The sequence below is a fragment of the Ammospiza nelsoni genome, chromosome 2 (assembly GCF_027579445.1).
Source record: "Ammospiza nelsoni isolate bAmmNel1 chromosome 2, bAmmNel1.pri, whole genome shotgun sequence".
Lineage (NCBI taxonomy): Eukaryota > Metazoa > Chordata > Aves > Passeriformes > Passerellidae > Ammospiza > Ammospiza nelsoni.
Window position 1 is genome coordinate 116720828 of NC_080634.1, and position 27661 is coordinate 116748488.

General features: G+C 41.3%; 1 protein-coding gene across 1 annotated transcript in view; it reads right to left on the reverse strand.

The window, feature by feature from the left end:
• Positions 1 to 362: 362 nt before the first annotated feature.
• IGSF5 (immunoglobulin superfamily member 5) overlaps positions 363 to 27661 on the reverse strand; it is a 31726-nt gene continuing 4427 nt past the window's right edge. The window contains exons 3-9 of the mRNA XM_059465900.1: positions 22735 to 23055; positions 21298 to 21606; positions 17072 to 17200; positions 16560 to 16584; positions 11517 to 11629; positions 10344 to 10420; positions 363 to 1399 (exon numbers count right to left, since the gene is read on the reverse strand). Coding sequence (XP_059321883.1) covers positions 1331 to 1399; positions 10344 to 10420; positions 11517 to 11629; positions 16560 to 16584; positions 17072 to 17200; positions 21298 to 21606; positions 22735 to 23055 — 1043 coding nt within the window. The 3' untranslated portion in view covers positions 363 to 1330. The remainder of the gene's footprint in view (positions 1400 to 10343; positions 10421 to 11516; positions 11630 to 16559; positions 16585 to 17071; positions 17201 to 21297; positions 21607 to 22734; positions 23056 to 27661) is intronic.

Sequence of the window (27661 nt, forward strand, 5' to 3'; positions counted from 1 at the left end):
TTGAAACAGCTTTGTGTACAAACAGCACATGGCAGACCCTGCACTTGTTCTGACAGACTGGCTGAAAATGCCACCAGCACACAAAATCTGCCACAAATTAAGGAGATACCAAATGCTAAATGTGCAAAACAACTTCTCCTTCCTGAGTTCAGGTCTCACATTCCTCAGTTTTGTGGCACAGAGAGTCACTGGAAGGGGTTTGAAGCAAGGGCTTCTTTCAGGAGCACGTCTGTACCAAAGATTAACGTGAGACACACTGAATAATTCAGAATTTTTTGAGTGGGAAGGAAGAAGAGCACACTGAAAATATCTTGTTTTTCTGGAAGAAGTTTGCCTTTTTGTAAAAGAAAAGAAATAAAATATTAACATTGAACTTTTTTATTATGAAATAGAAAATTTCAGACAAAATATTTCATCAGTTTTAGATATGGTCCATGTGCTGGATCTGCTCTGCTGAGAAGCTGCTTTGTTAAAGTGCATTTTCCATGGTCATTATCAACTGTATCCCTGAGGAAAAAACACTGTTCAGACTGAATTCCAGAAGCCACCATTGCTGTGACACAACTCAGCCCAGAAGTAGAACAGAGACATAAAACATTCAAGCAACAACTCTTCAAAGTCAAGAGTTTCAAACCTACATTTTTCAGCTTAAGATATTTGAATTTCAATTTTCTTTAAAAAGGTTTTTTTTTTTTTTTGGCACATGGGTGATTGGATTTTATTTTGAAATGGAATTTTAAGGCAAATACGTCTCATAAAATAATGCATTGAAATGGAGAAATGTCATTTCTGATCCAAAGATAGTTTTGTTAGAAATTTTGAAGCAGTCCCCATGAAAACTTCCCTTGATTTTATTACAGAATAGGAATGGAAAAATGTTGTTGATCTGAAAGCTCAGGATGATCAGCTGTACATAAAATATGTTTAAAAGCATAGATATTGCATTAACCATTATTATATTAACCATTTTCTTCTGAAATAATAAATATCTTGCATTTCCAGTCCTTGATCTTGCTGTAACACAACATTCCTATTTTTGCTGATTTCCTGGGGACCCAAAACCTGGATTCTTCATTCAGAGTCCCATCAAACTCATTGTCTTGGAAATGAGGGCAGTCTATTTATATTATTATTCATGTCCCTTATTTTGCTGTGATAACATATGCTGTGTTATAAAGGTTGCAATTTTATTTCATTGCAGGAGGGGAAAAGAAAAAAAAAAAAAAGAAAAATAACTTATAAGTTAAACTGAGAGAACTGGTTTAAACTTCTCTGCATTGCATGAAGGCATCCAAACATGTGAAAAAGCAACTTCTTGGAGAAGCACATCCTACACGAGTGTCACATTCCTGATTTTCTTTGGGCTGATGGGATAATCGGGACGCCTTTGAGGCCGCACCTAGGGGAGAGCAAAACCAGTGAGAGAGCTGGAAGAAATCCCAGAGAAGCAGTCCCACAAGGGCCTCGGGAGGTTACCTGCCAACCCCTCAGCCCAGAGCATGACAGCAAAATGGAATTTATCACCAGCAGCCCACTCAAACTCCAAACACAAAGGAGAGCACGAGAGCAGAGCGAAACAAAAGCTCCACATGCACCACGCTGCTGCTGGCAGCGCTGGGAATTCATGATCTGCCTGAGAACTCCTTGTGGCCTCTGCAGCCTGTGTGATCCTAAGCAAAAGGTGATTTGGGGCGTTCCTCCTCTGGTTCTCTTAAAGGAACCTGCAAATGTTTCCTTTTAAAAATCTGTGTGTTTGCTTTTTGTACATTGCTGTAAAAAATCTGAGTATTTGCTTTCCAAACCCATCAGAAATCACAGCACAGCAGCATTTCACGTGGCTGGAAGATCACTCTCAGTGTCTCAGTGTTTATCGTTTTTAAACTTCCCAAGACTGCCAGGATTCCACTGCCACTGACTGCACTGTGGGATCAGAGCAGGGAAAATACTCAGCAGCCTTGGAAAGCTTCTCCTCCTTCATCTGAAACAAGGGCAGGTGCATCTCCAGCCCTAACTACTCCTGTGCTTTCACAAAATATCATTGCAGAGGAAAAGACAAGGAAAAATTCGCTCTCAAATGCATCTGAGTAACAAAAACTGTGGATTTTTAAATGTAGTAGCAACAGCTCCTCCCTGTAATTCCTCACCTGGTCTCAAGGCCTTGGAAATTAATGGAAATTTCACTGTTTTTCTCAGTGAAATGTTTTATCAAGGCAGACTTGGCTCTCTGACTATTGACCAATTTTCCTGAGGTTTGTTTCTGGAGCATTAATCATGCACAGTCTGTATTGCTCTGGTATTCTTCCAGTATTAAACATCCTCAATAATGCATTTGGTACATATACATTATTGAATAACAGATGGAGGCAAATGTTAGATAACAAATGTGGACAACACAGCTCTGGTATTTAATGAGCCCCAGCACCACTGTGGGATAAATTTAACCATCCTAGGAGCATTTCATGAGACAGCTGCCTTCTGTTTTAAACACAACTCTCTTTCTCCACCCTCCCATCCCTTCTTGTAGCCAGAACATGCTGCTGTTTTCTAAATTTACCCTTCTTTACTGTTTATTTTTGCACAGAGGAGAGGTGCTTTGGGAAGTAACAGCATTGCCTGGCTCTGTTCAAAGACCTTTTCCAACATCCCTCTGCTGCACTTGATTTCTTGCCCAAAGACCTCAGTGGTCTTGCCCAAAGACCTCAGTGTTAAGCAGAGGAGCTCTCTACTACCACCCCCACCAAAATAACAAATTTTCAAGTAGAATGGGAAAAAATCTGAAAAAAAAATCCAAAGGCAAGTTTTATGTTTGTGGAAGGGAAATATTCCCACATATTGTTGTCTGTGAGAATAAAGGATACAGAACCAGTAGCATAGTGAGCAACCAGAAGGTTTCAGAGGGGGCCCAAGAACACCCTGTCTCTAAAACTCCCTGAAACAGGTCATGGTTTGTATCCCATGTTTAGCAAGATACTGAGGTGAGAATATTTCCCAGAACTTGCTGGAGAAAAATTTTCTATTGCACCAGATTTGCCTAAGGAAAAAAAGACATAAATCAGAAAGTTCTCCCAGCAGTGTTGTGGAAAGAGAAAAATAAAACATTTCGGGGCAATGTGGGGGCAATGCTACAGGAGATTTAGGGAGGAGATTTTGTCCCTGTGTCCCCTCAGGTGATTCCCCACCTGCAGAGCTGCCCCAGCCAGGGAGGAGCTGGAGCTGCTGCAGAGCCCAGAGGAGGCTCCAGGATGGGCAGAGGATGGAGCAGCTCTGCTGGCAGGAAAGGCTGGCACAGCTGGCATTGCTCACCTGCACAGGAGAAGCTTTGGGCTGAGCTCAGGGTGGCCTTGCAGGGCCTGGAGGAGCCCCAGGAAAGCTGGAGAGAGACAATTGCCAGGGGATGCAGGGACAGCACACAGGGAACGGCTCCTACTGATAGAAGGAAGGCCTATATTGGATATTAGGAAGGAATTGTTCCCTGTGATGGAAATGAGGGGCTGGGATGGAATTCCCAGAGCAGCTGGGGCTGCCCCTGGATTCCTGGCAGTGCCCAAGGCCAGGTTGGACACTGGGGCTTGGAACAGTGGAAGGTGTCCCTGCCATTGCAGGGGTGGAATTGGATGATTTTTTAGATCCCTTCCAACCCCAATAACTCTGATATTCTCTTTTAGGCTTGTAGATGATCCTGACCAGCAGGGAGCCAGAGGATGAGCAGCAGCTGGATCCAGGCAGCCCCATGACAGCACTGGGGAAAGGAAAACCCCACCAGGGCTATTTTTCTTTTAAAATCCCATCCTCAGTAATGAACCATCCAGCCCAGTCATGGCATTTCTCCTCTCCACCAAAGCAGGACCTGAGCAGGGTTTGCTCCCAGTGTGGCGCTGATGTCCATGAGGATTCACCCTTGCACTGCTGCATCTCTCACAGTTATTTGCTTTAGAGTTGCTTCTCCTTCAAGCTAACTGTGCTCTGGTGTCAATTAATGAATGATTTAATGAATTTCAATCAGCTCATGCTGTGTGCTGGCCCATTTTCTGGGAAGCTTTCTCTGAAGCAGCAGAGCCTTCCTGAGGTTGCGCTTCACTGAAATGGAGGCTGCTGGCTGCTGGTCACTGACCTAAAACTCATTTTCTGAATGGAAGATTTCATACAACACATCACAAATAATAATGCAGAGGAGCAGGACCACAACAACCACTTCCTATTTATACCCTGACCTGCTGGAGATGCTGGAGCCCCTGCTTGGTTCTGATTCCAAAGTTGTTTCCTCTTTAGATTAATTCAGTGCTTTACTACTCCTGCCAGTCCTAGTCTGAGGAAAAAGGGCTTCATAACTCATTACACCCTACAGATTGAAGGGGAAAATCCCCATTTCCAGTGGCTTGTCCACAGCACAACATCACAGGAGTGAGTTCCTGAGGTGGCCACCCCATCAGGAAGGATGTGCTAACATCAGCATTTCTTTTACATAGTTTAAAATCTCTTTGTGCTGTCAGCTTGGCATCCAGTTAACCATGGATATCTGACAGTCACATGCTGTTGATTTATCATCTGCCTTGGGTGCCTTTTCACAGGGATTGCTGTAAAAGGATTGTAATACTGGGAAAAGCTTCACATAGTTTTGTTGGTTTGGTTGGGGAAACAGATGCAGCACAGATCTTTTCATCTCCTCCAGCTCTTCAGCCAGACAAAAAGGGAGCTAGCAACACATGGATGAATCAGAAGGTAAACTGAGTGTGTATCAGCTGCTTTCAGGGGTGAATCCTTCCATGATGCTTTGAATAGTGATCTTCAGTCAATGAAAGAAGGATTTCTGCTCTTACAAGCAGGTTTCAGTCACTTCTGCACCCTGTTTGATATGATGTGAATGATGAGCACATCTGGCCCTGTGGAACAGGACTCTCAGCACTGAGGGGAGGGATGGTAGATCCTCAGACACTGATGCTGAGATAAACTCAAGGCTTGCTACCAGCCAGCCAAGAAATATTCTAGCCCAACTGCATGAGAACAAAGTGCTGACATTAATGTGGCAGGAGGGCTCCCAAATGTGTCTGCATGCATCACACACTGGGCTGACAAAAACAGAACAAAGAATCAGGGGGGCAAAGCCACAGATTTCTGGTTCTGAAGGTTATTTCTCTCCCTGCCCTTACTTTTCAAATTTGATTCGAAATTCACTTCTTTCCCCCTTGTTTCTTCATGGGTTAATCCCACCCTTATGCCTTAACTCCTCCCCTTCTTCCACAGACATTTAGGAGAAAAAATCTGTAAACTGCCCCTGCCATTTCTTTATCTGTATCATCAATATTTATTGCTCCCAGAGGGGCAAAGCCACAGATTTCTGGTTCTGAAGGTTATTTCTCTCCCTGCCCTTAGTTTTCAATTTTGACTCGAAATCTGCTTCTTTTACAGGAAAACACCTACACCCATAAATTGTGGATACCCACAAAATAATTCAGACACATTATTACTTCAAGTAACAAACCAATTCCATTCTGTCAACTTTTTGGACCCTCAGCACATTTCCCTGCCCACCAATACAGCCTGGAAATTCCCCCTTGTTTCTTCATGGGTTAATCCCACCCTTATGCCTTAACTCCTCCCCTTCTCCCACAGATATTTAGGAGAAAAAAATCTGTAAACTTCCCCTGCCATTTCTTTATCTGTATCATCAATATTTATTGCTCTCTTAATCAAGATATGCTAACCAATGGATATCATAACATGACATATCTGCAGCCCATTTCATCAGCAGGGGTAAAATTGTTTGCTTTCATCGATTTATTTTTCTATTTATTGACCTTTTAATTCAATTTTGATAGCTTAATTTTTCTTTCCAACAACCCTCAGAGTCAGAGCAGTTCTATATGGGGCAATAAATGGAGCTGCAATTCATCATTCATTTCCTTCTCAGGATAAAACCACAAGCACAGCTAAATAATATTTCCAGTTTATAGAGTGTCATTTGGAGTAGTTAGGAAGAAAAATAGATCTTTCCCCATTAAGGGAGCCATGACTCACTCTGGACTGGGAAGGAGGAGTGAGGCTGTGGAAGATTCCTGGAGCTGTGCTGGAGTTACAGCAGGGATGGGCCCAGCCCATTGGAAATGAGCATTCCCTCCCTCATGGAATGGGCTCCTGGTTTGTCACAGAGACCTTCATGGCATGTTAAATGAGCTCGTTATGGAGATTGTCCAATCCTGCAAGGTGCTCAGTCCTCAGAGCTCCTTCTGTGGGAATTTGGAGAACAGAGCTCCTGAGAGGTGGCACTGCCCCAAAATCTGCAGAATCCCAGGCAGGGGATGCCCCTTGTCGCAGACATCTTTTCATTAAAAATCATTCCTTTCTTTCTGGGAAGCTGAGAGGCCTCAGGAACAAAATGTAAACATTGATTGTCTGCTGCTGTGGAATGCAACAGGTGCATCTGGGATTGGTCTCATGTGGATGTTTGGAATTAATGGCCAAACACAGCACAGCTAGCTCTCTCTCTGTCCAAGCCACAAACCTTTGTTATTCATTCTTTTCTATTCTTAGCCAGCCTTCTGATGAGAACTTTTCCTTCTATTCTTTTAGTATAGTTTTAATGTAATATATATCATAAAATAATAAATCAAGCCTTCTGAAACATGGAGTCAGATCCTGGTCTCTTCCCTCATCCTGAGACCCCTGTGAACACCATCACACCCCCTCACTGCTCTTGGGTTTTGGAAGGGAAGGAGGAACTTGGGTGGGGCAGGGAATGAGGAACTGTTCCCTGAGTGGATGTTGGTCCCTAAAAGCCATTTTTGTGGCAGCTCAGCCCTGGTACTGGGAGCAAGGATCACACTCACCCATCCCTGACAGGAACCACATCTGCAATTAAACAGAAGCCTGCACCTCTGCTCTCAGTTTGACCTTTTCTCAGTTAATATCATCACAATGAAGACCTTCCAGCACCTCTGACTGATGCTTCTGGCCTCTTCTTCCAGTGCCTGGTCATTTTTCCCTCAGCTCAACAATTTGCTTCATTACTCATCATTTTTTAAACGTCTCACACACTTCTGATTTTCCTCCCTTGTTCTTTGCCAAACCTTTCGTTCAGCTTGTGAATTGATCAGTGCAATTACTGGGCAGCATTTATCTTCTGTGGACGTTTTGCATTAGTTTCTGATTCAAAGAGTTTGAATGGCCAAAAGCTGAGCTCAGTGTTTTTCTGTTGTCACCCTGTGTGACACACACCAGAGACTTCAGGTTTGTACCCAGCTGGGTCTATGGGTAACAAATCCTGAGGAAGCAAAACCTTGATATGAAGGCTCCTTCAATCTCCCAAATCATTTAAAATTGTAACTTTTTACATCTGGAACAGAAGGGATCAGATTTGAAGCCCTTACCCTCAGAGACACAGGAATAGACAAGGTTTTACATCTTCAATCTGCATTTTTTCCATCAGTAGATGGACTTCCTGCTCCTCAGAGAGGCCTTGGATTTTCCCTCCTTCTTCTTGACCTCTAAAGAAGCACTGCAAGGACTTTTGCTCATTTTTCCTGATTACCCAGGTAGAGAGAAATAATTTATTGGAGTCCACCCCTTCCTAACCTCCTTCACTATGGAAAAAATCCTCACCTTTTCTTCCTCCTGTTGCTTTTTGGGTTTTTTACCCCCTGCTTCTCCCTAAAAGGCCCTAGAGAATAAAGATGAAAATCTTTGGGAATGTCTCCAGTAGTCAGGCAGGGAAAGCCAAGTGAGAATCACAACTTCCTGTGCTTGGAAGATGGCAGGAAGGCAGGTGGCTTCTGAACAATTTGTTTGATTCAGCACTAGCCAGCAAACAGCAAAATGAGTGAGCATCTGATTTCACCTACTTGACAAGAAATATGATGAAAGAGCACTACAATGGTTATTAGGCAATGTATTGGCATCAGTGGTGATTGAACTTTATTGGAATATATCCAGAAACACCTTTTGTGAGAAAACCTGTATTATGCAGTTAACAGGGAAGGTTGTGAATGTAAAAGGAAAACACTTTTTGTCTGGGAAATGTGCTGCTCAGTTTGCATTTGTTGCGATAAAATTAAATCACAGACTGCAAATCCACGATTTAGGGTAAAACTTCAGCAGCCTTTTATTAGCTCCTGCATGCACAAATGGGGCCATCACAATATACTTAACTATTTAGTGCAATACAACACAAACTGACAAATAGTTTGTCTTCACAAGCCAATTTTAGATTGCTAAATATTCCTCTAACAAATGGAAAATAGTTATAAATAATTTTCACCTCTCAATTCTCTCTTGGTGTTTTTCAAGAATGTGTGTGCAGCTCTTGATGCAGGTAGAAGCCACTGTGACAGAGTTTTTGTAGAACTGGTTTAAAAATCATAAATATTTCAATGTTATGCGGTGTTCCTGTGATGGATTCAAAGTTTCCCTGGCCACTTGAACTCCTAGGCCACCTAACCCAGGATTTCATGTGGAGGATGCTCCTTTCATGTCACAGTTTCAATCAGGACAGTGAAGAGAAGCTTCCATGCATGTGGCACGTGGTGTCTGCTCTGACAACCTGTAAAGGTTGTGCTGAGCACCCTGGGCACATTTAAGGGCAGGATATTGATCCCAGAGGTGTCTGGATGTGGCGACATGATTCAGGGGTGATGATGGTGGTGATGGTTGATGATGGGCCTGGATGATCTGGAGGTCTCTGCCAGCCTTGGTGCCTCTGGGACTTGATGGTTCTGGGATCCCTTTGGGCATTTCCCAGTGCCTGGGTGCTCACTGATGGTTCATGGGCACTGGTTGGGCACTGTGGTGGCATTAAGGCATTTAGTGACATCTGAAAGGCACCAAATTTGGGTGTTCTCAGGCAGCTCCATCCACTGTGAGCACCATAATGTTGTGAGTGGGGAGCATCAGGGTTCACTGTCCTGATTCAAACTGAGACATGAAAGGTGCAGCCTCCACATGAAATCCTGGGTTAGGTGGCCCAGGAGATCAAGTGGCCAGGGAAACTTTGAATCCATCACAGGAACACAGCATAAAATTGAAATATTTATGATTTTCAAACCAGTTGTCCCTGGACAATATAAAAACTGTCACAGTGGCTTCTACCTGCATCAAGAGCTGCACACACATTCTTGAAAAACACCAAGAGAGAATCAAGAGGTGAAAATTATTTATAACTATTTTTCATGTGTTAGAGGAATACTTAGCAATCTAAAAATGGCTTGGTGAAGACAAAAATTTTTCAGTTTTGAACAGGGCTTCTCAGTATATTGTGATGGCTTCTCAGTATATTGTGATGCAGGAGCTGATAAAAGCCCCATAATTCTGTTCACAACCATTCACAACCACAAACTCTGTCTGAAAGTGTTGCTTGGAGTTACAGATCCACACTGATGCCTCCACTGTTTTGTGCAGACTTTTCAGCTTTCCTTTAAAACTATTTTGTTTGACAAGTAATTCATGTCAACCATCATAACTAGCAGGCACAAATGCATCAGTGTCATTGCTGTTATTTTGTACTGGTATTATGTGATCATTGTTTTAATTGTTGATTGAGTGCTTCCTAAATTTCATTGTGTGCCAAGAGAAGTTGACACACTCTGCTGTGATTTATGTGCAGTGTCATCCCCAAGACAGATTTGTGCATTGTACATGTTGAAGCAGCTCTTCAGAAATAAATGAGTTATCACTGTGTTGAGGAGTGAACTCAGTACCACATCACCACCACTCTCTCAAGAGAATATTGGCAAAAAAAAAAAACCATCCTGGAGGTGCTAAATGGATTTTATAAAATTATGGCATAAATTTTATGGCATAAATTAAGGTTCACATTGCTCTTGTGCAGGAAGCTAAGAGAGAGCAGCACCAGCCTTCAGAATGAGGTCACTGAGAATGGAACCAGTGGAGGAGCAAACACTGAGCTCTTCTTTTTGCATTTTATCCACATGGAAAAGGGGCAAAGCTCTGGGGGCACTGGGTGTTGGGTGTTTGCTGTCTCTCCTGAGATAACAAAGACTTCAAGATCAATGTAAAGTTCCTGATTGAAGCAACTTCTAGAATATTGGAAAATACAGTCAAGAAATGATCCAGAGAAAATTCACATTTATTTACTCTCTCTACACTGGATTTTGTTTGCAGAGGAACCTCAAACCTCACCTTCACAGTGCCTCCATCTTATTTTCACATTTCCTTCAAGTCTGAAGGAAAATGCAGTCAAGAATGCTGAGGGGACATTCCACTTACCCAATTACAGCTGTAATTGACTTCTAATTGTCTACCTGCCCAAAATCTGTTTGGCTCTTGCACAATACACACTCTGTGAAAAAGCAAAAAAAAAATAAAGGTCGAGATATTCAAGAAATCAGCATTACCTTTGGTACAGAACTGATGTGCAAATTGTCATCAGGGCCAGCAAACTTGGAAAACACTGGGGGAAGAGAGGAAAGTCCTGCAAAAAGAATATAAAATATTAATGTTACTCAGTGTCCATCATGGCAGGAAACACAATGGCTAATATTAATTATTAATTAATAATATTAATGATTAATATTGTGAGCAAAACTAAGGTTAATATTTTGGGCTAACATGGCCGGATTTTTGTACTGAGGGAGTTTGCAGGGGTGATTTCTGTGAGGTGACCAGGAGCTGTGACATTGGTGGCACCTCTGCCATAACTTATTTAAGGAAAGGTAAAAACCCCAGCACAGAAAGACCTGGGAAAGAGGAGAGAGAAAAGGAAACAGTCCTGGAGACACCTAGATCAGTGGAGAAGGGAGGTGATGTGGACTCAATTTGTCCAGATCCACTTAATTTCCCTTTTAATTTTTATAACTGCTGCATTTTATAGTACTACAAAATCTTTCCCCTGTACTTATTTCTTCACCACTTATTTGTCAGAGAGGAAAGGATGTGTGCCTGGATAATAGACTCTGCACAATAATTTTGTGCCATTAAGTGTTTGATTAAATGTTTTGAGAATAACGTGGTTAAAAATGCAAGTGGTGGGCAATGATTTGGTGGAGATTTACATTTGCTTTTGAAGAGTCTTTGTGATTAAGGACAAGAGTTTATAATGCTAACTTAGTCATTTATCAGTAAAATAATAGTTCACTAACTGCCTTTATTCCTTCTTTCTTCTCTTTCTTTCCTTTTTCTTATTTTAATTTTTTTTTCTTTTGTGTGTGTGTGTGTTGGCAGTGGTGAATTTTCTTTTATTTTCACAGGCCAACTGCAAAATATTGCCTAAATTGCTGCTTGTATGAAAATCCAGTCCTCCCACTTCTGGCCCCAGAAGACAATTAGAAGAACAAAGGCATTTAAAAAAAAAACTAACGCAGGACTAAATCTAAATTCAATTGCAAAGAACTTGGGTGTTTCCACAATATTTTTGGAGGATCTTCGTCTAAAACATCAAAAATGTTCTGGAGAGGTCCAGAAAAAGCACAAGTCCTTCACTAAATATTGTGAAAGCTCATAATTTTAATTGTCTGACCTGTTGTCCAACAGGCCCACGTTGAGAAGCAATTTAACAATCTGTGATTCACCTGAGCTGTGCTCTGTGTTCCACAGTTCCTCTGGAATGTATCCCAGATTTTCACTGCCACTCCTCTGCCTGTCTTCCAAACCACCTTCTTTCTTCTTCTCAGCTGAAACTTTTCTAGAAAACAAAAAGGTGTCATTTGAAGTTCTTCATGGTGGGAGAACTCTTAGGTAGCAGACTAGAAAGAAGTAAATGTCTCACATCCCAAAAAATGGTATTTTTACACCTAAAAAAATATAAAAAATTTTACACCTAAATTTTTTACACCTAAAATTTTTGCACCTAATTTTTTTTTAGGTGTGAAACATACTCCAAGCAATTAGCATGGAGGTATTGCCCATGGAATTCTGTTTGGAAAGTTTCCATCAGCTGCAATGTCAAAACACATGGAAATAAAGCAACCTTCCAAAAGTGTGCCAGATCCATAGGTTTTGCAGAAAATTAATTATGATCTCTGATTGTGAATTGTAGGATATTTATGTGCCCAATAGTGGACCACCAGCCAGGTCAGTTATGACAGCTGATCATTTTGGTGCCCAGCTGCAAACACAAACCCAAAGCGTGTCCTCTCACATCCCCACAGTCAGGGATCCATCTGTGCACTCTGAAGTTAATCTTTCACTCTGAAATTTACCTTACATGAGAGAGAAACTCCTTGGTTAAAGTTACACATCTCTGAATTTGCAGAATGCTGCCCTCACAGCTGCACAGGGAGAATTTGGGTGCTTTTTCACCCAAAAATCTGATGCCAGAAGAGATGCTACTATTGATCTGTTGCTACCATGGACCCATCTCCAGGACACTCCCAGGTCCACTTCTGCCTGGGTTTGAGGTGTGGCAAACACAAATCCACCATGGAAAACCAGGAATTTTTGGCGGGAAGGGATGTTGGTGACGTTTGTGGAAAATGTTGCATTCTTTGTACAAAAGTTGTAGTGAGGGTCGGGCTCTGCTGCCAGGGAACAGGGACAGGAGCAGAGGGAACGGCCTCAGGCTGGGCCAGGGCAGGCTCAGCTGGGACAGCAGCAGCAATTTGCCCATGGAAAGGGAGCTCAGGCCTTGGCAGGGGCTGCCCAGGGAGCTTTGCAGTGCCCATCCCTGCAGGTGTCCCCTGGAGGTGGCACTGAGTGCTCTGGGCTGGGGACAGGGTGCCCATGGGGCACAGCTTGGCCTCAGTGACCTTGCAGAGCTTTTCCAACCTCAATGATTCCATTATTCTGTAGTTCTCCTTCTTTTCTATTTAGTAGGAATCACTTTGCAGGCCCCCAGAGCTTCAGAGGGGTGTCACTAATGCACACACACAAATCTGGTGATTCAGCTCTCAGCTATGGGGCTTTTTTAGGAGATGAACAGGCTGGACACCACTAAGAGCCCTGCCATGGTTGCTAGAAGACAAAAGCAAATGTTTAGGGCTACCACCCCTACATGTTACATGACACTGTGCTGTCACTTTTATCTGAGCCTTAGATCCCAACAAACTCAGTGGAGTAGCCAAATAAAAAGCAGCTACAAAAAAAAAATTAAAAAAAGAAAAGGTGTGTGGGAGGCATAGGAAGATAGCCAGCCAAGTTAAAAATAAAGGTGAGAAATAAACCAGTGTATGTTTGGTCTCACTACTTCTTTGCTACCACAGCAATGCAGCTTCCAAAATCTGGACAAGCATCATTCTTTTTCTTCAGGGAAGTTCCCCCCCAAGGGAAAAAACACTGAGCCTACAAAATCTGTGATTGTTAATAATCCTTCCTGTGATTTCAGGGTCATTGTTTTTCAAACTTTGAAATCAACACTGAATCTTCAAGTCCAAACTGGGCCTCAGAGCCTGAACTTTAAAGTATAAGCAAGGTTTGTGAACACAGTGAGACAACTCATCTTTAATGGAGAAATAGTAACTTTGTAGTATTGTGAGCTAAAACCACGTTTCTGCCATGAAGGTAAAATTCTTTCTGCCCACATCAGGTGCAAAAACACAAGGGGAAAGAAAGGTTATGCCCTGTTCTGGACCTGTTCAGGTTGTCTGAAGGAAGCACTGCACATCCACAGCAGCAAGGCAGGGTCTGGCAAGGACACAGACCCCACTGCGGGGCAGGTCCTTCCCTTCATGTTTAACTGGTTTTGCCTTTGTAGGGTTGATCCTTGTGGAAGTTTTTGGGGTTCTGAACTAAGCCAGAATCCAAGCAATCCCTGCTGATTTAGTCCTGCCCTATTTATGGAGCTGCACTTGGCAAAATGATGAATTTAGCCCCACAAAGTAAGAAATCACAAAGTTTACACGTATGGCATGGCATAATAAGCATCATTTCCTCGGGAGAAAACTGAGGGTATCTAATTTCCTTACTTTGTTTCCCATCAATAAAGTGCTTTAAAAATGGAAATCTGTCAACAGACCTGCACAGACTTTCCCCACAAGAGGCTGCTAATGAAACTGGGAATTGCTGACGTGCCAGGCAGCGGGGTGGAACATTCTGCAAACTCATTAAGGGACAGGGACTTAAACCCCCACAGGCGTAGGCAGGGAATGAATTCACAATGCTGCCTAAATATAAATAATAATATTAATAACCCCACTGCCACGGCTGTCACAGCTGCTGATAAAAGGGATCTTAATGCTGAGAGCCACCAGTTAATGATTTCTAAAGTTTTCCATCTCAGTGCAATAATAGAACAACTTTGTACTGAAATACATCTGAAAATCAGTGTATGAGGTGCTGATACTCATGGGGCAGCTTTATAAATTTTAATAGATTATTATTATATTATATTATATTATATTATATTATATTATATTATATTATATTATATATTAATTATTATTATATAATAGCTTGGGCTGGAAGAAACCTTAAAGATCATCTTGTTCCGAGCAGTTTTATTAATTTTTTAATTAAAAATCCATGGGACAGTTTTATTAACTTTTTTGCATTCTTAAAACATTATATTATATTATATTATATTATATTATATTATATTATATTATATTATATTATATTATATTATATTATATTATATTATATTATATTATATTTTTATTATTATAAAATAGCTTGGCTTGGAAGAAACCTTAAAGATTATCTCACTCCAAGCCCCTGCTGTAGGCATGGACACCTTCCACTATCCCAGGCTGCTCCAAGGAACACCGCCAGGGATGAAGAGTCACATCATCCCTGGACAACCTGTCCCAGTCAAGAATTTCTTAATATGTAATATATAATGTAATCATACTATAAATTATACATATTTTATTTTTACATTACATCTTTATAGATTATTTCTATTTTATAATATGTATTTTATATATTTATATAGAAACTATATATGTTATTTATTTATTATTTATAAAATACTAATTATTTATAATATTGTTTATTTATTTAAATTATTCTCTATTGTTCATAAAATATAAATGTATATTTTATGTAATAATAAATATATTTATAAAATAAATATATTTTATATAATACATTTATATATTATATTATATTATATTATATTATATTATATTATATTATATTATATTATATTATATTATATTATATTACATTATATTATATTATATTATATTAATTATTATATGAAATATATTTTATATATACAAATATATAATGATTAATTTAATATATATGATATGATATGATATATGTTATATTTAATATATATGTAATAGATATTCATATATTATATTTAATTTCTTCCTCTTAATATCTAATCCAAACCTTCCCTATATATACTATGTAATATATAATATATAATATAATATAATATAATATAATATAATATAATATAATATAATATAATATAATATAATATAATATAATATAATATAATATAATATAATATATATAATATATAATATATAATATATATAATATATATAATATATAATTATATATACAAATATTTAATTATATATAATATATAATTATATATTATATCTAGAACTAATATATATACATACATATAATATATGTATTCATATATAATATTTAATTTCTTCCTTTTCCGAAACCTGCCCTGTGAACCCTTTTTTCCCCGGTTACCGGTGCAATTTGCCGGCCGCTCCCGGCTCCCGGCGCGCTGCCGGCCGGTGTGGCAGCGCCACCCTGTGGCGGCGGCGGCAATCGCCGGCCGGGCTCGGCTCCGGTCCCGCCTTCCCCCGTCCGTGCCTTCCCCGGCACACCCGGGGCACAGCCGGCTCCAGGGATCCGCTTTGTCCTTCAGCTTTAACAGAGCTGGCATCTGAGCCGCATCAGCGCTTTGGGGCTTCCGAGGGGTGTTCAGCGCTGTGGGATCGGAGTTCACTGCCTGCTGAGAGCTTGGGGCTCTCCCTTCATCCCTAAATCAGTGCCATTCCCGGGATGCTGTCCCCATCCCTAAGTCAGTGCCATCCCTGGATGGCATCCCCCATCCCTGAGTCAGTGTCTGTCACAGACATCTTTCATGAAAAATCTTTTTTTTTTTTAGGATTTTTTCTCCTGAGAAGCTGGGAGGCCTCAGGAACAAAATGTAAACAATTATTATCTGCTGCTGTGGGATGCAACAGGTGCATCTGGGATTGGTCTATGTGGTTGTTTCTAATTAATGGCCAATCACAGTCAGCTGGCTCAGACTCTCTGTCCGAGACACATCCTTTTGTTATCATTCTTTTTTTTTCTATTCTTAGCTAGCTTTCTGATGAAATCTATTCTTTTAGTATAGTTTTAATATAATATATATCATAAAATAATAAATCAGCCTTCTGAAACATGGAGTCAGATCCTTGTCTCTTCCCTCATCCTAAGGCCCTGTGAACACTGTCACAAGATCCTTCCCCGGATGCTGTCCCCCATCTCTAATTCAATCCCCTTCCCTGGATGCTGTCCCCCATCTCTGATTCAATCCCTTTCCCTGGATGCTGTTCCCCATCCCTGACCTGTCCCACAAGCTCACACAGCCCAGGAGTTCTGGGATGATGGATGCCAGGACAAGGACACTGGCACGTCCCTCTTGCCACCCTGCAGCAACCTCAAAGAATCCAGCAAACACACCAAGAATTTTTCATCATCTGTCTTACCTTATTTCATTTTGATAAGTAGATCCTAAAAATGAAAAAAAAAAAAAAAGATGTGTTTAAAATGCAGGAAATTCAAATTTAAAACTTCTATGAGTTCTCTAAGAGCATGACTTGAGTTCCAGCTACCACAGGAGCATCTCTCCACCCTGTCTGCAAAATTGGGCAGCCCTGTAGAGCATCTAATGTGGAAACTGGAATTAGGCACGCAGCACTGAAAATATTCTTCAATAAATAACCTTTAAATGTCTTTAAAAGTCAAAACTCCCAAAAAACATGACCCCCCCCGGGAGTTAATGTGAAAGGCTGACTGGAATAAATTCATGAGAGAAACATGATGGTGAAATTAAGGAGGATCTTAAACAGGTCATGGCTAAGAGCAGGATCTGCCTGCTCAGTCTTCTGCTTACAGAAGTAAAATTAAAATTTGTGCAGCATCAGAGCTGACACAAGTAGATTTATGTCTTACCAAAACCCCTTTTTAATGTTTAGCCCAGCTGTGAGGGTTCACTCACCTCTCCTCTTCAGGCAGCAGCGCACAGCGACCACAATAATAACGACCAGGAGAACAATGCCAAGGAATGAGAGCACAACTGCAAGAACAATAACCCACGTGCTCGTGTTGTCTTCACTGTAATAATTTTCTGTTAAATTAAATGGAGAAACATTGGACTATCAGACCCTCACAACACCCTTTTCAGCATGTTTGCCTTGTCTGGGAGATGCTATTAAATGTTTGGTGAGTATTTAACAAGGAGACTCTGTTTTCCAAATGACAGACTCTGTTTCTATGGATGGCACCCAAGAATTTAAAATATTCCTGAATTCAAATCCTTTATTGTGGTTGTAGTTTCTCCCACTGCTTCTTCTTGTCTGAAGAGCACAGGATTGCAAACATCAAACTTAACTTTATTTTATAATTATGCTGGGCATCCCAGAGTCCTTTGGAGACATTTGGGGAAAGGCGTTAAGATTCAGTTTAGGTGTTCATACTGCAAATATTGAATGTCTTACCTGGCTGCTCTTGTCAGTGGAGAGAAAACAGGTATTTTGGGTTGCAATTAATTTGATCAATTGTGTATGTGTCCCTTTTAATAAGGTGAACTGCTTTGAAAAAAATGTCCATTTCTCCCCACAAACCACAGCAAGAGTTGTAGAGGATTAGAACAGTTGGTGATCTCTAGCCTGGAAAAATGATTTTCTAATCCACTCCATTTTGGGATATCTCTCAATGATTTCAACAAGTGTTTGATTTTGGGATGTGCTTGGTGGGACTCCTGTTCCTCACTTAAAGAGCACCAAAGAGCAAAACCAGTGAAGAACACACAGCTACTGGCCCATCTTCTCTACAGCATGCTCACATTTAACTGATTCCTTCATCTTTGCTGTAATCTACAGGGCTAAATGAGGGGATTTAAGGATAATTCAGTGTCTTGCTGAAATCAGCTGCTATGACCAAACAGAGCTCCCACATGCACAGAATTTTAAAAACATCTTGCATTTAGAATTAGAGAATCATGGAATGGTTTGGGTTGGAAGAGACCTCAAAGATCACTGAGTTCCACCCCCTGCCATGGGCAGGTTCCACCATTCCAGGTTTATTCAGTTCCTGGCCTTGGACACTTCCAGGGCTGGGGAATATTTCTCAGGCAGCTGGATGTACAAGGAAGATGCCAGTTCTGCTTGTCACATCATCCTGCCCCTTGGTTTGACCAAATATTCCAGAAGCACCTCAAATTTGGGTTCCCTTTGGAAAGCAGCCCCAAAACACTTTTGGCAGTTTAGAAACAATCTTCCAATCCAAATTACAGGTGTGAGGCATGTGCAGATTTGGCACAGTCCTGTCCCATGGGTCTGTGATTGCCTTTTCCTCGTTTGAGGTCCCAATTAACAACTCCATGGGCACACAGCTTCTGGAAAAGGCACCACAGGAATGAGGGGGACTGGGAGCTGCTCAAGGTCAGGGCAATTGATGAAATTCCCTGATGTGGGAACCAGGTTTACCTGTGGCAGGGAATAAACTAAATCCTTTCAAACTAAATCCTTTCAAACTAAATCCTTTTGAATTTTCCTGGCTGTGTGTTTGGGGTTTGGAGGTTTCAAACTCAAAAGATACAGAACCAAAACTTCCTACTAAGCTTGAACCTCTGCCAGGAACCTGCATTCTCCAAAGCTCAGGTCACTATCATTAAGCAATTTGTTTCAGTCCTCTCTAATCCTAATGCTCAACCAGCATGTTTGGAATTTCTTCTATTAGGATAAAAAACAAGCACTCAGTTTTATTGGAAAAAAAAAATTACAGGATTTACTGCTGAAAATTAGCAATAAATCCTGCAGGCTGCCATCAATTGGTGATAAACTTGTTCATAGTATTTTTATCTAGAAGTACTGCAACAGATATCTACATCTTAGTACTTTTTGTTCCATAGAGGTGCCATGGGGGTTTCAAGCTGACTAAAATATGAATTACATCTATTTAGCTAGAGGGGAAAGCTTAACCCTGGTGAGAAGGGAGGGGATAAACAAACCTGCACCAGCCACACCAAGGTGTTTCACTCCCTGCCAGGGTCAGGTTATCTCCAAGAGATTTATGGAGCTGAAGCCACAAGGAGAGGGAACGACACAAACACTCCCAGAGGTTCAGCATTTTTGTGTCTCTGCAGTTTTGGAGGGTGCAGAAAGAAGCTGGAGCTGGGTGTGGATGAGGAGCTGCCAGGTGAACACACAAACAGGGCAGCACAAAGGGGTGAAGGAGTTAAATCCCTTTGAGTCCTTAGGAAATGCAAACCAAGCTCCATGGAGTGTTCAGTGTGGACAGAGCCACTTCCTCATTCCACAGGGCCCATCCTCTGCTGCCATCCCGACCTCTGGCTCCTCCCTAAGTTGTCCAAACATTGACAAAGTGTTTGCAGAAAAGGGGATTTTCCGAGGCAGTGAGGAATGAGAGACTGGAAAAACCTGCACGTGTCTCCTTGGACACTTTGGAGCTTTCTGGTTGAGCCCAAAAGCAAAGGACATCCAAAGGCTCATGGGAGACCCCCTGCTCTCAACTTCTGCAGGTCAAAAAGCCTGCAGGAATTCACCACCAAAGCCAAAGACAGCTTGGACCCAGCTAAGGAGCTGCCCCATGGATCCCATTCCAAGTAGCAGCTCTGTGAATGCATCTCCTGGGATAACTCTGTAGGAGTTGCCAAATTTCAGGCACAGCCAAAAACCCCTGTAGAATAGTGAATGACATGAAAATGCATCACTTTGCATGGAAAGACTGACCCAGAGGTGCAGGAAGGTGGGACATTCCCTCCCCAGGGGCTGGAGAAGGATCAGGTTTTCTGTAGTTCTTGTATTGCTTGAGAGAAACAAGGAATTTGATTCCCCCAGCTTTTAAGGGGAAAATTTGAGTAGTTTTGGGAAGGATTTCTTACATGTTTGAAGCTGGTTGTGCTCTTTCCCAAGAGCCAGCTAAGGCTGAGCCCATGTATGAAAACTGGGACAAGCTCTTAGATTTTGAGTGTGATGTGTACATTATATACCTTCCTGTGTCACAAATCCCATGCTTTTATTTCATCCCGATCATTTAAAGACTTCAGATTCTCCTCTCCTGTCAAATTTTGAGTGCCTGCTGCTGCTGCTGCTGCACAATGGTATTTCCAAAGAGAAATGAATGATGGTCCTGTACAATCACAAATTATACACTAATAGTGCTTCATGACATCTGTTTTTCTCCTCTTCTGATTTGCAGGGAGTAGCTACGGAAACATCACAAATGAGTGGGCAGGGGAATTTATTAATTTTCTCAGGATAGTCCTGTTTTGCTTAGTCAGTAATTAAGATCAATGTGACTACAAAAGGCCATATTAAGGATGGTAAAATCACCTTTTCCAACTGCATTACCAAGCAAACACTTCTGAAAAAGGCCTGCTAATAATGATTCATACAGAAAACAAAGGGCACAGCCACTCAATCTTCTCAGTTGTTTATGTGTCAAAATGTCTGTACCAAACCCCTCATTGATACCCTGTAAGGACGTTTTGTGTGTGCCTTGTTCACCCATTGCAGAAGAAGAATCAGTTCATCAAGAGAAGCTGTCAGCATGATTACAACCTTAGCAAAAATATTTAGAGTTATCAAAGGCCTTGCTAACTGCTCTGAAGAGATTTGCATGACATCCCAACTTGGATTAAAGCAACGTTGAATTTCTTTAAGTGAAAGCCAGTAAAAAGCAACCTAATGCACTGCCCAAAAAATTCCATGTATGTTAGGACAGAATTTATTCTGGGTTGTGTGCAGAAACCGGGAGGGTTTTTTTTTCCCAAATCAGGGGTAAAACTGGTATTGGATATTCCAGAGAACAATTTCACACAAGGGTTTGGCTTTGTAAGAAATTAATTTAATATGGCTGGCATGCTCTGATCAAGGGTATTTAACATCTAAATTCCTTGGGTGTTTTCCTGGTCAAGGAGCAAAGGCTGGTTTTCCTAGCAGTGAATCCGCAGGAGTCAGAGGCAGAGATATTTGTCAGAGGCTTTGTCCTGCTCAGTCCTACCTTGGGCTTCATGGTTCATTAGACTGCTAAAAGCTCATTTAACCCTACCTGTACATCATGCTGTGACTCCTGGCCCCGAATCCCACACCCCAGAGGATTTCACTGGCAAATAAACAACTTTCTAAAGCAAAACCAACCAGAACAAAACGCACAGCCCTGAGCACAGGACCGGGAAAAGCACAACAAACATTCACTTACCCGTGGCAGAGTTGTCAAAAATAAGAGTTACAGATGCATTCTGAGGGCTGGGGAGTGCTTCTATGTCAGCTAAACAAGTCAAAACCTCCGTGTCCCTCGGAGTCAGAGTTAAGGTGCTCAGGGCATTGTGGAGGCCATGAGATCCTGGGCTTTGCTGGGTGACATAGCTCGACTTATCAACCCAAGAGTCATTTGTCATCCAGGCAATATCTGGAGCTGGAGCCCATCCTAAGGCTTCACAAACAATCTCAATTGTTTGGTTGTCTTTTACTGTTAAGGTGCTATTTTTGATGAGTAAAGATCCATTAACTGTGGGAGGGAAAAGATGTTTTTGTTCCTTCAGAACGTTTCGCTGCATTGCTTTCCTGCTGGTGGTTTTTAAATCTTATCTCGCTACCCAGAAATAGCTATGCCTTGAGATATGAAGTGGAAAACAATTATTAATACAGATACACCACATGCATGATGGAAACATGCAGATATTTCAGCTACACTGGCCCATTACCCAATATGCTAAAGCACAAGTCTCAACTTTCAGTACCTTTCCAATAAAAAGCAGGAAATTGCACTTTTTGGACATCTTGACACATATCCAGCTGGAGGACAACACAGTGAAATAACAGTGTTGTTCTCTGAGTTTTAAATATGCTCAGGTCATATAAGAAGAGGTTTACAGGTGGGTGATGAGATCAACACTGCACCAAGTCCCTCCTTGACAAATGGATGGTGCCTGGTGGTGACATCCTGCTTTCCTGGCTGCAGGATGATAAGGAATAAGAGATGGAGCAGGAAAAAACAGGGGCAGTTAAAACCTCTGTTATTGGCACTCTGCATGTGACTCAAACCCAATCAGTAAAATGAGGATGAGGAGGGCAGGAGGCCAAGGATGGGAAATGGGAGCATTGTGCTTCTTCCCAGGGATAACCTGAGCAATTCTTCAGAGGATTCCCTGAAGTGCAGCACAATAAAACAGCTTTTTGCTGGTGGCTGTGATGCTTCAGGTTTGAGCTTTTCTGTTTTTCAGATTTTGTGCTGCTTCAGTGTGTGGGGCTGGGTTCCCATTATGGGATGCTGAGCTCTGTGCACAGAGCAGGGAGACAAAACAATTCCTGCTCCAGCTGGGCACCAAGGACAAATGACCCAAATCTCAGCCCAGGAGCACAAACCCCGTGGGCTGGAGAGAGAAAAACAAGCAGGGTGGGACTGCAGGGCTAAAGCTGGAATGGGACAATGAACTGCAAGGTGCAAATGGAGCAGAACTGATCCCAGGGACAGAGCCCGTGCCCGGCCGTGCATTTTGGGGCCATTTTGGTTCATCCTGGGTGCAGCCCTGGCTGGGCTCTTGTGCTGCCCAAGGTGCATCCATTTTCATAAATCCCTGCTTTATTCTGTAGCTCTGTTCTAGGTCAGCCTTCCCAGGGCATCAGCCATACACACCTTGAACAGAGAGGAAGGCAAAGTTGTTCTCACTGGGCTGCTGGATGCTGCACTCGATCCTGCCAGAGTCACTCAGCTGGGTGTTGTGGATGATCAGCTCCGAGGTGAACTCATCCCCAGTGCTGTAGTTCCTGGAGGTGAAGCGTTCTGTGGTCTCCACAGAGCCCTGGGAGCTGAGCACAGTGAGCACAGGGCTGCCCTGGAAGAGCCAGATGATGACTTTCCATCCTGCAGACACCGTGCAGTTGAACCTGGCCTCAGAGCCAGCCAGCACCGTGGCGTTCTCAGGGCCTTTTGTGATGGAGTAACAAAAGCCCAGACCTGTGAGGGAGCCAAAATCAGTCCATAAATACATTTACAACACCAGCAGAGGTGGTTGGATAGGGTAAAACATCTTAACTAGTTCAGAGATGGAGGTGTGCAATCTATTCTTTCAGATTTTTAGATTAAGTGCTTTTCTTTAAAAATGCCTTTAATTATTTTGTCTCTCCTTTTCCCACTCCAAAATCACCTGTTTCTCTTCAATAATTCACTGACTACTATTTTACCGACAGAAAAATCCCATTTTAAGTAGGAAAATACATGAATTGCCTAGACTTGAAATAATTAAAGGAGTGTGTAACCAGTCCCTTTTCCATATCTTGCCACTGATTTTTTGCAGCCCCATCAGTGCTCTTTCCCCTGTTCCTCAATCATTCATCACACACATTGTCATGTATTTCTTCTAAAGCCTTCCTAAAGGCTTTCTGTTATCCAAGGTGTGCTTGAACTCATTAGTTTTAACTCCTTGAAAGGCAGTGTGAATTTTGGCCAATATTTTTTCAGAGCTGAAAGCTCCCAACAAAGTCACTTTGTTTTCCTTTCCTCCTCACAGACCCAGAGCCTCCCATTGCCAACTCCCCCAGTTGCACAGGAATATTTTGAGTCCAAGCATGGACATTTCCCTCCTGCCAGGGGGATCTGCTCCCCAAGGGAATATTCCTGCTGTGGTGCCCCAGTGCTTCCAGCTGAGCCCTGCACCATGACAGCAATTAGACACTGCAGCCCATGGCAGCCTAATTAAAACCCCATGCCAGCCAATTTGGCCTGAGAATAAGTGCTCAGTTATGTTCCAGGAGAAAGGAAGCCTGAAATGGTCGTCACTCCCTTGCTAAGAGTATTCAGGGCAATGAAGTAATTTTTAAGGGTTTTGTTCACACCAGGTTGGTTTTTAGGTAGTTTGTTCATTAATGGATTAGCTATAAATTATAGAAAAAAAAATTCCTTTCAGTCAGCAGCTGATGTGAGAAGGACACACTGTATTTTTCACACAACAGGGGTGTTTGGAGTTTATTTAAATACAACCAGAGCCCAGACTCAGTGAGGACATTGCAACCAGTGCCTCAGTGAGCTGCTCCCAGGACTGGGGTCTGGAACCTCATTGCTCCATTGCCCAGAGCCTTCTGCAGTTCCCAGCTGTCACTGTGATATTTTCTGAAAAATCCCTTTGCCAGGATTTCTTCTCCTGGGAAGATGAAAAGCCTCAGCTTCTCCATGTTTTACTGCTCTGGAATGTGGTCGGGAGATTGTTTATCCAAACATGTGAATTGTTTTTAATTAATGACCAATCACCATCACCTGCGTCAGACTCTGAGGAGTCAGTCACAAGATTTTATTATTCATTTTTGTTAAGCCTTTGGATGTATCCTTTCTCTTTCTTTAGTATAGTTTTATTATAGTATTAATATCATATCATATCCTTTTATATTTATATATAAATATAATTATATTTTAAAATATATTTTATATAAAACATCATAAATTTTATATAATATAAATTATATTTTATTATAGAATATATATTATGATATAACATATTTTATATAATATAAATTATATTTTATTATAAAATATTATATATATGATAAAATATATACTATATTTATAATATATAATATATTATATAATATGATATAATATAATATGATATGATATAATATAATATGATATGATATGATATGATATGACATGATATGACATGATATGACATGATATGACATGATATGACATGATATGACATGATATGACATGATATGACATGATATGACATGATATGACATGATATGACATGATATGACATGATATGACATGATATGACATGATATGACATGATATGACATGATATGACATGATATGACATGATATGACATGATATGACATGATATGACATGATATGACATGATATGACATGATATGACATGATATGACATGATATGACATGATATGACATGATATGACATGATATGACATGATATGACATGATATGACATGATATGACATGATATGACATGATATGACATGATATGACATGATATGACATGATATGACATGATATGACATGATATGACATGATATGACATGATATGACATGATATGACATGATATGACATGATATGACATGATATGACATGATATGACATGATATGACATGATATGACATGATATGACATAATATAATATAATATAATATAATATAATATAATATAATATAATATAATATAATATAATATAATATAATATAATATAATATAATATAATATAATATAATATAATATAATATAATATAATATAATATAATATAATATAATATATCAGCCTTCTGAGAACATGGAGTCAGATTCTCATCTCTTACCTCGTCCTGGGGACCCTCACAAACACCACACCCAGCCCACATTTAAGCCCTGTACATCCAACCAGGCTGGTGCCAGGGATTGTTCTTTAATATAAATAGCTCCTCTCTTTCCTCCCACCTGCTGCAGGCATTTTCAGACTTCTTTGTTTTGCAGGATTTTGCAAACCTCGCTCTCCCTGGCTCTGTGTATGGCTGACTCTGAGTTCTGTCATGTTTACAAAAACCTCCACAAGAATTTTCCACCTTCCTGGATTATGTTACCTCTGCCATTCCCCTCAGTCTGCTGAGTATATCTGTTGTGTGAGCAACAAAACATTAAATGAAAAGCAAACTTTACCTACTGATAATTAATAAAGCCAGATAAGATTAAGTAAATCATATTTCTGTTCAAATTAAAACTTACCCACTCTGCCCCTCTTAATGCAAACTGTTCTCTGTGCACTTGGAATTTATTTCCATGCCTGTGCAAACACTCTGCTTTTTCAAGGAGCTGTGGTCTGCCAGGGCTCTGAATAAATGGTTCAACTTTCAGGACAATGCTTGCTGTTAATTAATCTTTTAAATTTATCCTTAAACAGGAATAATCAGTGATCATTGGCTCCAAAAATAATTGGCTGTGTTGCTTTTGCTTTCTTCAGGGCAGTATAGGCAGGTAGGTATGAGTTAATCATTTATCTGTGATAATTATTTTTTATCAGTCCATAGGTAAGGAAGGATCTACATCTCCTTCCACCAGCCATGTCTGCTGGAGCAATAAATGACATTTCCCTGATTGCTGCCCCATGGGGAAAGGTCCCTGAGCCCTGCATGGGGATCCCTGGGGAGGCAGAAGGGCTGAGGATTGGGACATCACCTCTCCTGCATTTAGCTCCCAGCCCATGAAGGAGTTCCATCAGCTTTCTCCACCTGTGGCCTGAATGGTTCTGGTGATTTCTCCTCTGCCTCTTTATCTCCTTGCTTTTATTGTTTGTTCTGCACGTGGAGTCCTGAACCAACAGCGTGTTCCATTGTCCAAGCCGTGCACAAACAGTGACAAAGTCACCTGTGGGAGGTCACAGAGGACATTCATGGCACAAAAGGGACCTAAACCCAGCCACCAATGCCTCCAGCCAGTGCTGGACCTTGCCTCATGCACTGGGGGGAAAAATGTTAGTGCTGCTTTCATTTGCATCCCGCTTCAAAAATACCTTGCAGATGGTTGCTTTTAAACAAATTAAGGGCTAGATTCTCATTGCACTTTACAGGAATTACGTGTTCAGCTCTTAACAGCTGCTTTAGCATCTGCTCCCCCCCACAGCAGCAGGGAGAGATCCCACCCAGGCAGAGAGCAGGGAAATGCTGGGCTGGCTCCCTGATCACCCCTGGGCTGAGGGAGGACACCTTCTCTGAGGCACATCACTCAATGTCTGCAGAGCAGTCAGCGGGGGTGAAAATTTGCTTAAATGAAGCGTTTATGGTGTTTCTGGTGTCCCAGGCGCCTCCCAGCAACACAAACCAACTCCTCTGCGAGCTGGGGTTTTCCCTCCTCTGCCACACAAATTCCCTGTGACACCACTGCAGGTGGTGAAGAAATGAAAATGCACCTTGTGCAGGATGGTGCCTGCACTGAGGGAAGCTCATTTGCCATAGAGCCACCCTTGCCCATCATCAGCAATGATTTTATTCCACACTTGAATGAACCCCAAAGGACCTCTCTTCCACACTGGATTTTCAACAACAGGAGCATTGAGACCTGGCTACCTCCTCTTCCTTGCCTCCTGTCCTCTGCTGGCTCTGCCTTTCCTCTTTTGTGAGTGACCTATTTGGATGCAGCACAGGGAAGGACAGGATGAGCTTATCCTTTTGCCATAATGATTCCTCTTTTTTTTTCAGCCTCATTATCGTATTTCAAAATAATCTCCCCCTCTCTACCCATATTGCCCATCCACAAACACTGCTTTTCATCCTTCACTTTTTTGTATCCAATATCTGCCTTTCTGTTTGAATTTCTACATCTTTTTTGTTTTTTCCTTCCCAGTCTCTTTGAAATTCCTTTTTCTCTTCACTTTTTCTTCATTCTCCCGCTCACCCCACCTTGCCTCCTACCTCCCCTTCCTCACCACTGCTCCAGCCACAGCTCTGCTATCAGCTGCTAAACACACAACAACAAATAAATAAATAAATAAATAAATAAACAACAATAAATAGATAACTAAATAAATAAATAAATTAATTAAGCAGCTCGAGTTTGTCTCAAAACCCAAGAGCCCTGCAGCT